At 41.4% G+C, this 16,109-nt stretch overlaps 1 protein-coding gene across 2 annotated transcripts; it reads left to right on the plus strand.

Moving 5' to 3' along the window:
* The first annotated feature begins 9,585 nt into the window (after positions 1-9,585).
* On the plus strand, positions 9,586-15,844 carry LOC125556383 (sugar transporter ERD6-like 16). Of its 2 annotated transcripts, XM_048719132.2 has the most exons (18): positions 9,586-9,872; positions 10,427-10,489; positions 10,587-10,676; positions 10,780-10,839; positions 10,915-10,980; positions 13,024-13,089; positions 13,184-13,259; positions 13,345-13,409; positions 13,671-13,763; positions 13,860-13,940; positions 14,072-14,156; positions 14,234-14,277; positions 14,354-14,416; positions 14,501-14,560; positions 14,736-14,789; positions 14,890-14,949; positions 15,052-15,166; positions 15,498-15,844. In XM_048719132.2, the coding sequence occupies exons 1-18, from the start codon at positions 9,684-9,686 to the stop codon at positions 15,608-15,610; spliced, it is 1,443 nt and encodes a 480-aa protein (XP_048575089.2). In that variant the 5' UTR covers positions 9,586-9,683; the 3' UTR covers positions 15,611-15,844. The 2 variants fall into 2 exon arrangements, with proteins under 2 accessions (XP_048575089.2, XP_048575087.2); XM_048719130.2 differs by having other exon boundaries at positions 14,890-15,166.
* The last annotated feature ends 265 nt before the right edge of the window (positions 15,845-16,109 follow it).

The following is a 16,109-nucleotide window of genomic DNA, read 5'->3' on the forward strand; positions in this document are numbered from 1 at the left end:
GTATATCGCACACACTTTCATCAGGATGCCCGTTTCTTTTGTTCTGCCTCATCGCAAACAGTTCATTGGACTGAACCGTATGCCCTGCATCGCACACGCAACTAAAATCTGAACCGTGTTTGATGGTTCCGACATCGCAAACGTTTTGCACCTTTTTTGACGGTTATTTTACACCACCGTTTGTGATTATTGCATCGCACATAGTTTCGTGGAAGGGTCTCTTATCGTAGTGTCATGTTAACAGCATCCTGCAGTAGTGAAGTTTCATGAATTTCAGACGAGTTTTGGATTTACTAGAATTTAGAAAAAAAAGTATCTCAACATTTTGCCGGCAATCAACGGTGCCCTGGTGTTTGAAATTCATTGTCATTTCTTGCATCAGACCTAAGCATGCACCCAAGGACACACATTTGATTTTTCAACCAATTTATATGCATTAGAGCATGTGCATGTAGTTCAAATTTGAATTATGCACATAAGTACATTGAAAACTCAGTTAATGCATAAAAATGTCCAAACGAACCCCGAAAAATCTCAAAAATTGACACAACACTCCTGTTGTTCTATGTTGACAAGAGAAATTTTTTGAAAGCAATAAGAGGCAATGGATATTGTTTCGTGCACAAAGGTGGGATGTTCCCGACCGAAACCATCAGGCTTGTTGTGAGAAGCTCTGGTTTGTGAAAAGCATATCCCCAAACCTGCCCCCAAATGGGACAAAAAATTTACCAAGGCATGTTGATGCCGCTCCATGATAGCGTGCCAAGTTTCATGAATTTTAGACGAGCTTTTGATTTACTAGAATTTAAAAACCAAGTATTTCAATGTTTGCAGCCGAGTGACCGTGACAGGGTGTTTGACATTCATTGCCCATTTCTTGCATGGGACCTAAGCATGCAACCAAGGGCACACATTTGAATTTTCAACCAATTTATATGCATTAGAGCATGTGCATGTAGTTCAAATTTAAATTATGCACATATATGCATTGAAAACTCAATTAATGCATAAAAATGTCCAAACGAAGCACACAATCTTTCAAAGTGAATGGTCCGGCGGCACCGCGCGCAAAGTTTCCCTCCACATTTCAAAATTTTTGGCCTACTGCCAAAATATCTACGCCCGCCCCCTCCCCCTTCCCACCCCCTTTTCTCCCTGACCACAAGTTACATTTTCCCTATTTCCTCCTTCCTTCCTTCCTTCCTAAGCTATAGCCTCTTCCTCGCTCTCGCCGTCTCGGATCCTACCACCAGGATCGCCATGGTTCCTCCACCGACGACGACTCCTTCACCACCCGGGTATGCCTCTCTTCTCTCTCTCTCGGGCTATGACTTGGAATGAAGGATTTTTACCTGGCGGTCGATTTGAGTCATTTCTTCCTCATGTAGCTCCCTAGGACCATCAGTGGCAACAAATGAAGCGGGGTGGCTAGAGATCTATCTGCTTGTTGTCACCATCAATCTCCATGCATGAAGCTAGTTGCATTTGAATCTGTGGACCGTGGGAGGAAGTTTCTGGCATGTGCAGAGAAGGTTAGACCCTCTTTCATTGTTACAAATCATTTTTTAGATGTGATTCAGACACTGTCACGGTCCCAACCCATTCATACCACACCTTTTACCAAACGCATCCTAAGACAGTGTCACAGTTTGTACCTAGTATCTTAAATTGTTTCCATCTCATCAACGGTGCCATTAGAAAATTATTTGGCACCGCTTCAGCAGTTTGTGCAGCCAAATTTGGTCCACACATCTGAGCAGCCAAGCAGTAAAATACTAAATCTTTATGGCACGAAGGAACTGGGCATCGGGGCAACTACGTGCTCCGGAGTCCGGGTCCCTGATTTTTTCCGCTGCATCGGCTCGCCACTGCAGGGCATCGGTGTGAGATGTAGCAATAGTTGTCTTTACCCCAGTTTTGGCATACATAGTGGACGACCTTAGTGCTATTTGTTCTATGTTACTAAATTTATGCATGTACACGCCTGTTAGTATCAATTTCCTGTCATCCAAACATTGTCGCTATGCTATTGCAGTTATATTTACCTTCCTCATAAAATGTTCAATTTGTTATTTATTGTACATGAGTAAGAACTTGTAGCATTTTTGTAGTTAATTATAGCTTCTGATGTTCCAGTGTTTTTGTCTCAGCAGCAATTAATTCATTTGCACATTGATCTTTTTGAGAAGATATGTCATAATTAACATGTTTCTTCAGTTTTTCAAAATAAGCATTGGTGATTTTCTATGTTGCTATAAACCCATTTCCCCTAAAATTGTTACTGATCTAGTTTTAAATATTATAGGATGAACAGGAGTGTTCTTACCTGGAGTGGGTTGATCAAGAGTGGCCACAGTATTTTAAGATGTGCCTAGCGAAGCTCTGGAGCATGTATGAGGAAGAGAATAGATGTAGTCTTAGAGAAACTGTTGTCAACGCTGAAGAATATTTGAAGATGCGGGATAAAAAGAGGAAGGTGGAGAATGAGCTTAGATTTTTTAATCAGACTTTGCTAAGATAGTGTTGGCGAAGGAGTAGGCACTTTCCCAGTTGGCCAGTGCAAAACAGGTTCTTACTGAACTGAAAACATAGGTGGATAAGATGAGCCTGGATGATCTCGATTAGGGGAATGAATATATTGTTCTTAGGAAGTTGAACTAGCTATATGTTGTATAGTGATGTTTTCATGTAGCTATCGTACTATGATGTTATAATATATTTATGTGCTTGATATGAAATTGGCAAACAGCTCTTCGATATGAAATGTGAATTTGCGTAATACTGGAATTATTAATTGTAAACTAATAAACCTGTTAAATGTGTCATGGACCTTTGCAACGGTTCTACCAGTAAAAGCGTTTGCGATGAATAGCCCAATGCCACACAGTTTTCTTCACCAAATCGTGTGTGATGTAGTTGATAAAAGCAAACAATTAATCAAGGCAGACCGTGTGTAATAGTTACACCTTTCACACACGAGCCTACACATAAAACTGTGTGAGATGTACATACGAACGGAAACTTTTTCCCTGGATTGACTGTGTGGGATGTACATAAGAACGGAAACGTATTCCTTGGATTGACTATGTGTGATATACATACCTACAGAAATATTTTTCTGGGATTCACCGTGTGGGATGTACATACCTACGGAAATGTTTTTTTCACTGTGTGGGATGTACATACCTACGGAAATGTTTTTCTGGGATTCACTGTGTGGGATGTACATACCTACGGAAATGTTTTTCTGGGATTCATTGTGTGGGATGTACATACCTACGGAAATGTTTTTTTAGGATTCACTGTGTGGGATGTACATACCTACGAAAATGATTGGGTTTTGATGCCTCGCCCGATCGCACACGGCCCGAGCCTGTGTCCCAGGAGGGCCTATCACCGACGATTTCTCGGTCATGTGGGAAGGACCCCCTTATCGCCCACACTCACTTGGCGACGGTTCCAAATGTCGTCGTTAAAAGGGTTTAAAAATCGTTTGTATAACACCGACGCGTACCAGTGGTCATAGCACCAACTATACCACAAACAACCTCCACTCAAGAAAGTGTACCTAGTCCACTGGCCAAAGCCCTATTACAACTACAGAGAGCCCAAATTCATGCATACAAGAACCTCATTCTAGCTATTCCCACTTTAAATTACAATGCTTTCATTGTTGTTACCTCATTCCATCATGGGAAGATTATAGCCAAGACACACACCAATTTCAGATCTTCCTCCGTAACTTACGTGTAAGTAATGTTATTCATGCTAATTACTGCCTAGCTATCTGCTGAATATAACAACAATCATTCCATTTCTTTTAAATAGGCGACGACCGATCTGAATAGTCATGACGAGAAAAACTAGGTTCTGCTTTTCAAGCGTGCGTTGTGGCAGTATCATCACTTCCTGAGGGTAACACACTTTGATTACAAGCCTCGAAATGGAATTTCTGTAAAGTCTCTTGAAATACGTTTACAAGATGCTGACTGGAATAAGCCTGTTACGCACTGGTTTCATGCCCAGCGTCAGGTACTATCTATGATATGAAATGAAAATTTGAACTCCTACATTTCTGCATGTGCCTTACCATCTCCCTTGTATGAAAACTACTTGGAGATCAATATGCATTCTCAAGTGATCATAGGATCTCGCAACAATACTGCGCACTGCCTTACTCTTGTCAGTACCTCTTGCCCTTTATCACCATACTTACACTCATTGATGTTTGATTATGTAGCATCACTATACATGTTAGCTTCCTTATCCACCTTTTGCTCAAAATTATGAGATATACATTTACTCTTACATAAGTGTAGAATAAACCAAATGGTTAAGAAGTTCTGGATTGCTCTTGTAAGTACCTATTGTCATGTACTCCCTCCATATCAAATTACTTGTTGCTCAATTGGATGTATTCAGAACTAAAATAGTGCTCGATACATCCATTTCAGCAACAAGTAATTCTAGAGGGAGGTAGTATTAATGTACTTACAATGAGAGAGAGTTGATTGTCTAGCATTACTCTGCATCTTATCTACCCTACCCTTCATTTTCTCAAAATTATCAGATCTACATTTACTCTTACCAAAATGTTGAATAAAGCGAATGCCACTTCACAAGTTGAGGTCTGCATTCCTCTTGCCAGTACCTTTTGCCTTGTCACAATGTACTTAATTGATAGCTATTTGATCATGTATCATCACTCTGCATCTGAGCTTCATTATCCTCTATTTCTTCCAATGTTATTAGATCTATATTTACTCTTTACAGAATGTAGAATAAAGGCACCGCTTATGAAGAAGTTTCTTTGGGGAATTTCTTGAATTATCCTTCCATCGACATGGAGAAGGGCTCTATAGAGCCCTTGTTAACATGTAATGTAACTCCATCCTTCTCAAGCCTTAAAACTTTGTTCTGGTATAGATTAGGATATGCATCAATTCCTCCACTACTATTTACTTGGGTGTTTGCATCAGATTGCATGCTTGCAACAACTGCCAGTTTCAAATTGCAGTTGCAAAACATGTTCCTTATTCATACCATCCACATTAATCAGAACTGATCTAATGATTTTCTTTAGCCCTGCATGTATGCCTAGATATCTAATCCGGTGGTGTGGTGAAGCGGCCCATGCGTGCATCATCTCATTTCCTGCTTTGTCTTAACTGATTTTGCTATTGATATGGATGATGCCATATTTTTTTGACCATGAAGATTGCAGGGCTTACACCCCACAACATTTTATTAATAAGAATAAAATTACAAGGAGCATATGTACAAGTTCCTCCAGAGGAGGGAACTGAAAAAGAGTAAAAGAACGGGAAGAAAAAACTACCTCTACAACCTATGGTGGCAAAAATCAATCCATCTAAGGTGAGTATCCTTGTATCTACTTTCTATTCTATGAGTGAGATGGGTGGTGTCATGGACAAACCCACTCTCCACTGTCCAAAAGATGGCCTTATGTGTCTGAAGGCTTTGTCATTTTTGACCTTCCAAATATTCCACCATGCCAAAAAGACTACCTCAGCATAAAAAGGCTTGTTGAAGTCCTTTCTGGCCCCAAAAGCAATTGCCACCATGTCATTATTATTTGGCCAAACAATCTGCAGATAAGTTCCATATTCTGACACTGAAATTTTACTAGAAAAAGATCATTTCTGTGTTCCAAGGCAGAGGTTGGGCGCAACACACACTGTGGGCCATCATCAATTCTCCAATGTCTGAGCTGGATCATGTCTCTGGTGTTTACTCTGTCCATAATGAATAACCATGCAAACATCTTGATTGACATGGCACAACAACTCTTCTTGACCAAATTTAAAATTGGGTTTACAACAATTGGCTAGTGTACGAAAGTGTAAAACTTCTTCGTTGTGTAGTCAGATACCTTGCCATGTCTCCAAAGCCATTGATCATTGATCATACTGGAACTTTACCATCATATCAGATAGGTGATTAAGCTCTAGAAAGGCCATCTCCGATAGAGGAAGAGTGAACAACTCGTAAATATTGTCACAGTCCATAACCTCCTTAACAGAAATGGCTTTATCTGAACAAAAAGAGTGTAACCTAGGAAATCTTGCCTATAGAGGGGTGCAGTCATTATCAATCTCCCAATGGTCAGACCAGAATAGGACAATATCCCCAGAATTTCACCTTAACCTTGGTTACTGACCTAAATTTATTCATGAGCTTTGAGACATCTCTCCACCTGAACGAACCACATAGAGTGGTGTCATGTGGAATTCTACCAAAGTAGTAAGTATTACATATTAAATGGACTCAGGGAACATCAGCCTTGTTGTAAAACTTATTGATATGCTTCATGAGAAGAGCTTCATTCTATAGAACCAAGTTTAAAACTTATTGATATGCTTCATGAGAAGAGCTTCATTCTATATAGCTTCATGCTACAAACCAAGGGCCAAGCTACCAAAGAGTGATCCCTTTCCTAGCCATATTTTCTCCAAAGACACACTCTTTGGATTCTTTCCAGTTGCTTGAGAATGTCAGGGGGAATTGACAAACTTGCTACTTGTGATCCGCGTTGGTATTTCCATAAAGAGGAGAGGATGATGCAACACAGCAGAGGTAAGTATTTCTCTCAGTTATGAAACCAAGGTTATCAATCCAGTAGGAGAACCAAGCAACACTATGTCAACAACACCCGCACACAAATAACAAATACTTGCAACCCAACGCGTAAAGGGGTTGTCAACCCCTCAACGGTATTGAGATAAATTAAATTGTATAGGTTTTGATAAATATGTCTAAAAATACAAAAGAAAATAAATAAAAGAAAAAAACCAGCAAGGTATTTTTGGTTTAATATATGATAGGAAATAGACCGGGGGCATAGTTTTTGCTAGAGACTTCTCTCAAAAAAAAGAACGTGTTTCCTTTTTTTCTTGCATGAGAGGTACGGTTTTGCTTCCACGAAAGGCACGATCGTGGCTCTCATAAACTGAAAATAAACATGGTTTCTCTTTTTTTTTCTTCCATCAGAGACACGGTTTTGCTTTCGTGAGAGGCACGGTTTTACTTCCACGAGAGGCACGGCCGTGCCTCTCGAAAATGAAAAAACGCATTTTTTTTCTTCCGCAAGAGGCATGGTTTTGCTTCCGTGAGAGACACGGATTGGCTCGGAAACAACTTCCGGAAAGGGAAAAAGAAACGTGCTCTCGGACAAATCAAAATTAGAAGGGTATATAGCTTCGATAGGATTTCTTATAATTTGAATTTGTTATTTTTGTATAAATCTATTAGGAATAGGCTTACATAGTCATGGTTCATTTACATTAAAACCTAAATGATTACATAAATAAAACCTTCATGTTCGGTTTTTCTGTCGGTTTTTCTTATGAAAAAAATCATCAAAACGTATCAAAATGAGATTTAGTTTTCAAGATCTCAACGTGAGGAATGTAACGGTGAAAACGGTTCGAGATTTGGATGCACGATTTAAGAGATAAAACGTTTTGAATAAACGGGATCTATGAAAAAAGGAAAAAACCCACAGGTTATGTCAAGTAGCGCACATGCAGCGTGCCACTTGTCACAACCTGAGAAGGTGGGAGTGATCTTTGGAAGTACTACTCCTTAATTAGTGATTTCGGCTCTCTTTTTCTTTTGAGGATCTAGGGATTTCGGCTCCTATGCTTGCCACATAGCGTGTACTCCCAGCCCCTCGCACACGAGTGTATATATGGGCCGGCCCACTTCTTGACTTTTTTTGCTTTCGGTTACTCCTTCTTTTTCTCTTCTCTTTTTCCTTTCTGTTTCCTTTTTCTCTCTTTCTACTTTATTTTTTCTTTTTTTCACGAATTTCCTTTTCAAATTCGTGTTTTTTTGTTCATCGATTTCCAAAATTGTTTATCAATGTAGAAAATGTTCATCAAATTTAAAAAATGTTCAACAAATTCAAAATTTGTCCATTAGATTACTATTTTTTCAGTTTAAATTTTCAAATGCCTTTGAAATTCTTCAACATTTTTTGAAATCATGAACAGTTTTCGTAATCACAAACATTTTCTTGAAATTTTGTTCATTGGATTTTAAAAATGTTCGTCAAAATTCAAAATTTTGTTCATAGAACTACGAAAAAATTAGAAATTTCTTCCTAGATTTCAGAACAGTTTGTTCATCAAATACCAAAAATGTTGGTAATTTTAGAAAATTATCATTATTTTTTCGTCAATATAAGAAAATGTTAATTAAAATTCAAAAAATGTTCACTCTTTTCAAATCGCAATTTTTTTAATTCAAGACCTTGTTTTTGAATTCGGTGAACATTTTTTGTATTTGTGAGCATTTGTCATTTCTTGGACATTTTTTCAGATCATGAACAATTTTTGAATTCACGAACATTTCACAATAGCAAATTTTTTTGAAATCCTGACTTATTTTTAAAACGATAAAAATCTTAAAACAGAAGTAAGCAAAAAAAAGGTGCCTACCGCTTTTCACGCCTCGCACATGGTCCGTCACACGTGAGGCGCATGTGGAGGGGGTCGGGGGAGGGAGGGTGGTGCGCGGTCGTTGTCCCTGGCGCGTTGTACTCGCCAAATAGGGGAGCTCCTATTCAGCGCTTGTTGCCGAAAATCACTAATTGAGGTGTACTCTTTCCAAAGATCACTCTCATCTCTCAGGTTGCGACAAGTGACGCGCTGCATGCGCGCCATTGGTCGCAACTTGAGAGTTTTCCTTTTTTCCGTATATCTGTTTATGCAAAATGTTTTATATTTTAAATCATGCATCTAAATCTCAAAACGTTTTCTCCGTTGCATTCCTCACATCGAGATCTTCAAAACTAGATCCCATGTTGATAGGTTTTGACAAACTTTGTTTTTTACAAAAAAACTGGACAAAAAATCGGATCGGGAACACGTTTTTCCCTTTCCAAAAGCCATTTTCGAGAGCGGAAGAAAAAAAACACATTTTTTCCGTTTCCGAAAGGCACGGTCGTGCCTTTCGCAGAAGCAAAAAGACGCCTCTTGCAGAAGGAAAATCGTGCCTCTCACGGAAGGAACAAAAAAGAGAAAACGTGTACTTATTTTGTTTTCGAGTGGCATGGCCGTGCCTCTCGCGGAAGCATAACTATACCTCTCACGAAAGGGAAAAACAGAAAATAAGTTTTTTTTCATTTCCGAGAGGCACGGCCGTGCCTCTCATGGAAGAAAATCCATTCCTCTATCGGAAACAAAATCATGCATCTCGCGGAAGAAAAAAAAACATGTTTTTTCGTTTTCAAAAGGCACGGGTGTTCTTTGCGCGAAAGCAAATCCATGCCTCTCGAGCAAGCAAAACCATGTCTCTCGTGAAAGGAAAAAAACACGTTTTTTCACATAATCTTTTTTCTTGAATTACTAGTGGGCTGTTGGGAGAACAAAGAGATTTCAAGTTTGAAGCCTCGCGCGCACACCTTTTAGAAAAAAACATAGAGAAAATACCTCAAATAGGAGCTCCCCTATTTGACGCCCTTCCGCTCAAATAAAAAGAGAAGACTATTAATAGGATTGGCCCACCACCACCACAGCTCCACGTGGGCGCTTGTATAAATAGCTACCCCAAGAAGCAACCCTCCGTGTGGCTCCCGTGCCGACGCGAACAACACTCCTCCCTGCTGCCAATCTTACCATTCTTGTTCTTGCTCTTCTGCACCCCGCTCCTAGATCGGGATGGGGAAACCGAGGGCCTCCGGTGATGTCAGGACCGGGGCGCTTGCTTCCGGCAGCGGAGGCGCGACGGCGCCGCTCCTCCCCCGGAATGATCGCACGGCGGATGCCAAGGTCCAGGGAGGCTCCCTCTTTATGGTCCTGCTCAGCACCGCGGTCGCCGTCTGCGGCGCCTTCGAGTTCGGCACCTGCGTGAGCCCACCCTCCCTCTTAATTTCTGTCGCTTCAAAAGCGCCCAGAGTGCATTCAGCTAGACATGCATATACCAGCAGCGTGCCTCGAAAAAGGAGGCACATGTGTGCCTAAAAGGTGATGAGAGATGAATGAATAACTTCTCCTCCGGGGAGCTGACCGACTCGTATGTCGTATCCATTTGCGAAATCCCACAAAATTTCATTACTACCATCTTCCAGAATTCAAATGGTTCATGAATGTGGTGCACTGTTATTTTCCCTTCTTCCGTCAGCATTAGGTTTAGTTTACAAAAGCACAAGCATTTTTTAAAATTTTACTTCTGCAAAACTGCGAGGATGGATCTGCACAACATGAAGGGTTCTGATCTGGACAGTTGACCAGATTTTGATGTATCTCAGCAGCACTGCCTGCGCATCTCTTAGCTACAGTCTAGTACATGCAGTACAATATTTAATTTTCCAAGAATCTTATCGCGTCACTCACACATGATGGTACTATCTATGATTATGGACAGAGATGATCTGTGTTTACTCATCCAAGTGCCTTTTCAGGTTGGTTATTCTGCACCCACTCAGTCAGGAATAGAGCGCGAACTCGGACTATCCATGGCTGAGGTTTGTAACATGATTATTTGTCAGCCATATAGTTATGCAGGATTTTCTTTTTCTCCTGTCCTAATCTTCTCTATTCTGACCCAACTAAACCTTGCAGTTCGCAATTTTTGGGTCTGTGTTGACTATCGGGGCAATGATTGGCGCTGTTACCAGCGGACGCTTAGCGGACTCTCTTGGACGTAAAATGGTAGCCTGTGCACTTTTACTTCATTATTATTAATTGGTCTAGCTTGTGTGTTTTTATTTCACATTCGTCTTCTCTCCGTGTCTTATTGTTTTGCTTGTCACAGACCATGCGGATAGCAGCTACTATTTGCGTTTTTGGTTGGCTTTCTATACATTTCGCTAAGGTTTGTTACTTGGTGAAGTTATTCCAGGTCTTGTGCTTTCCTACCGACATCTTACCTTGATGTTCTAATGTGAAGGGTGCTATTATGCTCTATTTTGGAAGAACCTTGCTGGGCTTTTGTACCGGTGTTCTTTCTTATGTGGTATGTATCACTTAATTAGTTCAGCATACACTCTTTAGTCTTGAGTCTCTTCACTACTGCAATTTTCGTATATGTCGGGTGTCGGCGTCTTCGCCGACAGCCAAAACACGGGCACTCGGCAAACTAAACAACGCTGAGAGCCGCACTCGGCAAACCTGGCCTCACGGCAACTGCTTACTTTGTTGTCACTGGCTCACGGCGAACAAGCACCGAACGGCAAACGGCGCAGACGCCGAGAGCCGCGCACGGCAAAGAGGAGCCACGTGGCATGTCCGCTCGCACCAAACGGCTCCGTTAGTTACTTCCAATATTACCGAGAGTCGTTTTTCGACGCTCGGCAAAGTATATGACACATCCTATTTTCCTTTTTTGTGTGTGTTCTTTTGTCCTCTATGTTTTCGTCTGATATTTCATATCTTTTAACGACTAAAGTCTCAAACTGCCATGGCTTGTGTTTTGTGTTGGATTTTTTCAAATCTTAACTTCTAAGCACTATACTACCTCTGTTCCTTTATATAAGGTATATTATTTTTGCCCGAGGCACAAAATTATAGCGTATTTAGGATGAAGTTATCCTTGGCCTAGGGTTAGGACCTTCGGCTCTCGGTAAAGGCCACATCATATTTTCCATCCATTCGTTTGTGTTTCTTTACCACTCTTTGTTTCTGATATTTCATGACTTTTAATGACTAAAGATCCAAAATGCCATGAGTTTTGATGACTTCTGTTTTCGGTTATATTTTTTTTCAATCTTAACTTTTAATTAAGCACTACATATAAAGTAAAAGAATGAAAACAATGACCTGCCGTAACACCAAGAAGCAGGTATTCACCAACCCCTATCCCCTCTCGGTGCCGGTCAATGCCGTAGACCGCCGGGGCCACCGGTTGGGTGCTCGATCGGGAAGCCGCCCGAGGGGCAACTGGCCCTACATGCATGCGTGTGGCCAAGGCATATGTATGAAAGGGTGGTCTGGTGTACGAATACCCAATGCACATCCTTGACGTGGCAGATGCCTCATAAATCGGACACATGCACGGGCACTAACGTCGAGGACTAGCTGCGTTCGTCACCCAGATCGAGCCGGCGGTGGGCAATCCTATGAGGGAATGGACTAAAATTGGCTTCACGGTGAACGGGGCATTCACTGAGAGCCACGCACGGCAAAGGGAGGCCACATGGCATACCCTTTCGGGAGTGACGGCGTTGTCACTTGGTTCACCCTAGACCGAGAGCTGTGACGTCACCCTCGGTAAGAAGACGTCACACAAACATTTTTCTAACTGACATGTGGTTTCACTGGTCACATTTATCAGTAAAAAAATAACGATGTCTTTGCCGAGAGTGCTCGGCAATGCTCGTGATCAGGAGCTGACACGTGGCTCTCTCCTATAGGCTCTCTTTGTCGAGAGTGGCTCTCGGCAAAGATGGCCCTCGGCTTGTTAACGTGGACCCACATGTCAGGAGCTGACACGTGGCGCACTCCTATTGGCTCTCTTTGCCGAGAGTGGCTCTCGGCAAAGATGGCCCTCGGCGTGTTAACGTGGATCCACATGTCAGGAGCTGACACATGGCGCTCTCCTATTGGCTCTCTTTGCCGAGAGTGTCTCTCGGCAAAGATGGCCCTCGGCGTGATACTGTGGACCCGCATGTCAGGACCTGACACGTGGCGCTCTCCTATTGGCTCTCTTTGCCGAGAGTGGCTCTCGCCAAAGATGCGCCACGTGGCAACCGCCGTCCATGTCGATTGTCCGTTAGCTACTTTATTTTACCAAGTGTTACTGTTTGGCTCTCGGCAAACAGTTTGCCGAGTGCCCGTGTCCCGGCAAATTCCTGCTTGCCTGAGAGGTGTAAGCCGGGCGGCTTTTGCCGAGTGCGGCACTCGGCAAAGGCTTTGCGGGCGAGTTTTGGCCCTTTGCCGAGTGTTCGTGGCACTCGGCCTATAACTCGATTCCAGTAGTGCTTGTGTCTCAATCTTGTATCAGTTGTACATGTTCATGTTTTACAGTTTTAGTGTGCCGATGTTGCGCTGGATACTGCAGGTGCCTGTGTTCATAGCTGAAATAGCGCCTAAGGATCTCAGAGGTGGCCTTGCAACTTCAAACCAGGTTTATAACTATAGGACAAAAACTCCATAATCCACATTTAACCTCGTAAGTTTTAATAGTTTCCACTTTCCACCACCTGGTTACGCATGTGCAGTTGTTGATCGTTTGTGGGAGTTCGACTACTTACATAACAGGGGCGCTGGTTACATGGCGCAATTTGGTATTAGTTGGTAATTTGTTTTCACACCCATATAAACATAGTTATCTTTTACTTTCATGTTGGATGGAATTACTTAGAAATTTTTGTGTGTGCAGGTATAGTGCCATCTGTTCTCCTCTTAGTAGGTCTTCTCTTCATTCCAGAGTCACCAAGATGGCTGGTAAGGAACTTCAGAGTCTTCGGAGAATGTTCTGTGAAACATGAGGGTTTTCAATTTATCGGGGGGAGAAAATGATCTGTTTGCTCAATGGTTTTCTAGTGGTGATTTACAAATCACCTTAGAACCTCCCTTTGCTAGCAAAAGTTAGAATGGAAACTATAAAGTACTTTAACAGTACTCATGAACTAATATGACCTTTGACTTTAGTCATTTCATGATACATATATTTCTATGTTGAATCTCACTGCACATTTTTTACAGGCTCAGGTTGGAAGGGAGGAAGAATTCCACACCGCATTGCAGATGCTGCGTGGAGAGAATGCTGACATATCTGAAGAGGCCATTGAGATCAAAGTTAGCTTTCTGTTCTAATAGCCTGTATATAATAGGGTACTCAATGATAATAGTATATGCAAAGAGAATTATACTCAAAATGATCATTTCATCCAGGAGTACATTGAATCCCTCCAAAGCCTCCCAAAGGCCAGGATTCAGGACTTGTTTTTGAGCAGAAATATATTTGCGGTCATTGTAAGATATCACTTTGACTACTACTTCATTTTAAAATGCCATCATGATTTGCGCACTGAATTTGGGATTTGATCATATGAATTTTCTCATAATTCGTAACCTGTAATATCATTGTGATATTATATGCACAGGTGGGTGTTGGCTTGATGATCTTCCAGCAATTGGGAGGGATAAATGGTGTAGGCTTTTATGCAAGCTCTATCTTTAGTTCTGCAGGTATGCAAATGTCATCATCATTGTGCCATTCTTTTTAACAGTTCTGCATGAAATGTGTTGATTCATCTCAACTTCAGGATTTTCTGGAAAACTTGGAACCATATTAATTGGCATTGTTCAGGTTTGCGATACACTGTTTTCCATAAATTTTGCTAATTACTAGTATGAAATTTTGTTTATAACCATGATCGTTTCAGATTCCCATTACATTGCTTGGCGCCTTTCTCATGGATAGGAGTGGAAGAAGGGTTCTTCTAATGGTATAAGATGATACAAAGCTTAGCTAATGTATACAAAGAGAGAATGTTAGGTTGAATTTTGTTTTGAGCTTCTTATTTATACAGGTTTCCGCATCTGGGACATTCTTGGGCTGCTTTTTGACAGGAATATCGTTCTACCTAAAGGTAACAGCATCTTTCCTAACCATATAGTAGTAGAAAAGTTCTTATGACACTTTTTGGGAACATATGGGAGACTGGCGGGTTATCATAAGATAATGTTAAGGAGAAAAGCTGTGGCAAGGAAAACTTATTTTGTTTGTCGTTATGTCTGTAACGTGAATGGTAAATAATGTTTTAGGCGCACGGACTATTCCTAGAATGGGTTCCTGCATTGGCTCTTTCCGGCATCCTGGTAAGGAATATATCACTCCTATATGCATTGTATTCTGCTATTGCAATGAATTTCGAAACGTGCATCTTCTGAATGTTGATCATTCCTGCTTCTGAAATAGGTATATATAGGTGCATACTCAATTGGAATGGGCCCTGTCCCTTGGGTTGTCATGTCTGAGGTAAGGAAGAATAATAATCAGAACTTGTTTTGGACTGATAAATCTGCAATAGAAGTACGAAAGCAACTGCCCTTTAATTTCTCCTGGATTAATTTCTTGCAGATATTCGCGATTAACATCAAAGCAATCGGCGGAAGCTTGGTGACCCTCATTAGCTGGCTTGGTTCCTTCGCGGTCTCTTACTCGTTTAACTTCCTCATGGACTGGAGCTCAGCAGGTAATGGCACTAACACAACACTGTGGCTCTTCATTCAGTTTTCCGTCCCATAGCTCCAGTGGTGACAAACATATCTAGTATCTCCAAAAATGTGGAAATGGAAAATAACCATCTAATTGTTTAATTGCTTATTACTGATTGCGTAATTTCAGAACATCTCGTACCCCCTTTTTTCTTCCAAAAGGAGAGAACACTAGTGATTTCTGATTAGTCTTTTATCTATGTGGAAAAGTAATAAGCAATCCAGGGAAAAACTACGAATTAGAACAGAAACTAACCACACCATATGTAGGCAGTTTTGTGACTTACCTTGCTGTCTTGTGCCTTACAGGGACGTTCTTCATGTTCTCTGCGGCGAGCTTGGTCACTATACTGTTCGTGGCAAGGCTAGTGCCTGAAACCAAAGGAAAAACACTCGAAGAGATCCAGGACGCATGGAATTAAAGAAGATAAGGATTAACAGAAACGACCAGTGGCAGCACATATACATTGACATTTTCCCCACTCCCCCATAACCCCATGCTAGCCTCCCTGTCATGCATCGTGCTGTAGTCTACTCTCTAGGTTAAGGATATTCAGATTGTAAAGCAACAGAGCACTGTTCTGTTCTTGAGAAAATCTTTACCTATACAAACACATTAGTTTTTGTTTTGTTAAAGGAAGGAGGCTTTCATAGTTCTCCATACGTCATCTATTTATACAAACGCATTAGTTTTATTTTTTATCTAAAAAAAACAACGGAACGTCAATCTTCTCTCTCCTATCACTAGTAGAAAAAGGGCCTGTTGTCCCGGTTCCTGAACCAGGACTAAAGGGTCGGTACTAATGCCCTGTCCCTTTAGTCCCGGTTCAATCCAGAACCGGGACAGATGGGCCTCCACGTGGCCTGTGCACGGAGCCCAGGCAGGAGACCCTTTGGTCCCGGTTGGTGGCACCAACCGGG

Source organism: Triticum urartu, chromosome 5A (assembly GCF_056163025.1).
Source record: "Triticum urartu cultivar PI428250 chromosome 5A, HENAU_Tu73, whole genome shotgun sequence".
Lineage (NCBI taxonomy): Eukaryota > Viridiplantae > Streptophyta > Magnoliopsida > Poales > Poaceae > Triticum > Triticum urartu.

Excerpts from the sequence above, each read along its gene's own strand:
- LOC125556383 (XM_048719130.2), top strand. The coding sequence starts at position 9,684 with ATGGGGAAACCGAGGGCCTCCGGTGATGTCAGGACCGGGGCGCTTGCT. Across the intron at positions 10,490-10,586 it reads TCGGACTATCCATGGCTGAG|TTCGCAATTTTTGGGTCTGT; the intron begins GTTTGTAACATG and ends TAAACCTTGCAG. Across the intron at positions 15,167-15,497 it reads CATGGACTGGAGCTCAGCAG|GGACGTTCTTCATGTTCTCT; the intron begins GTAATGGCACTA and ends TGTGCCTTACAG.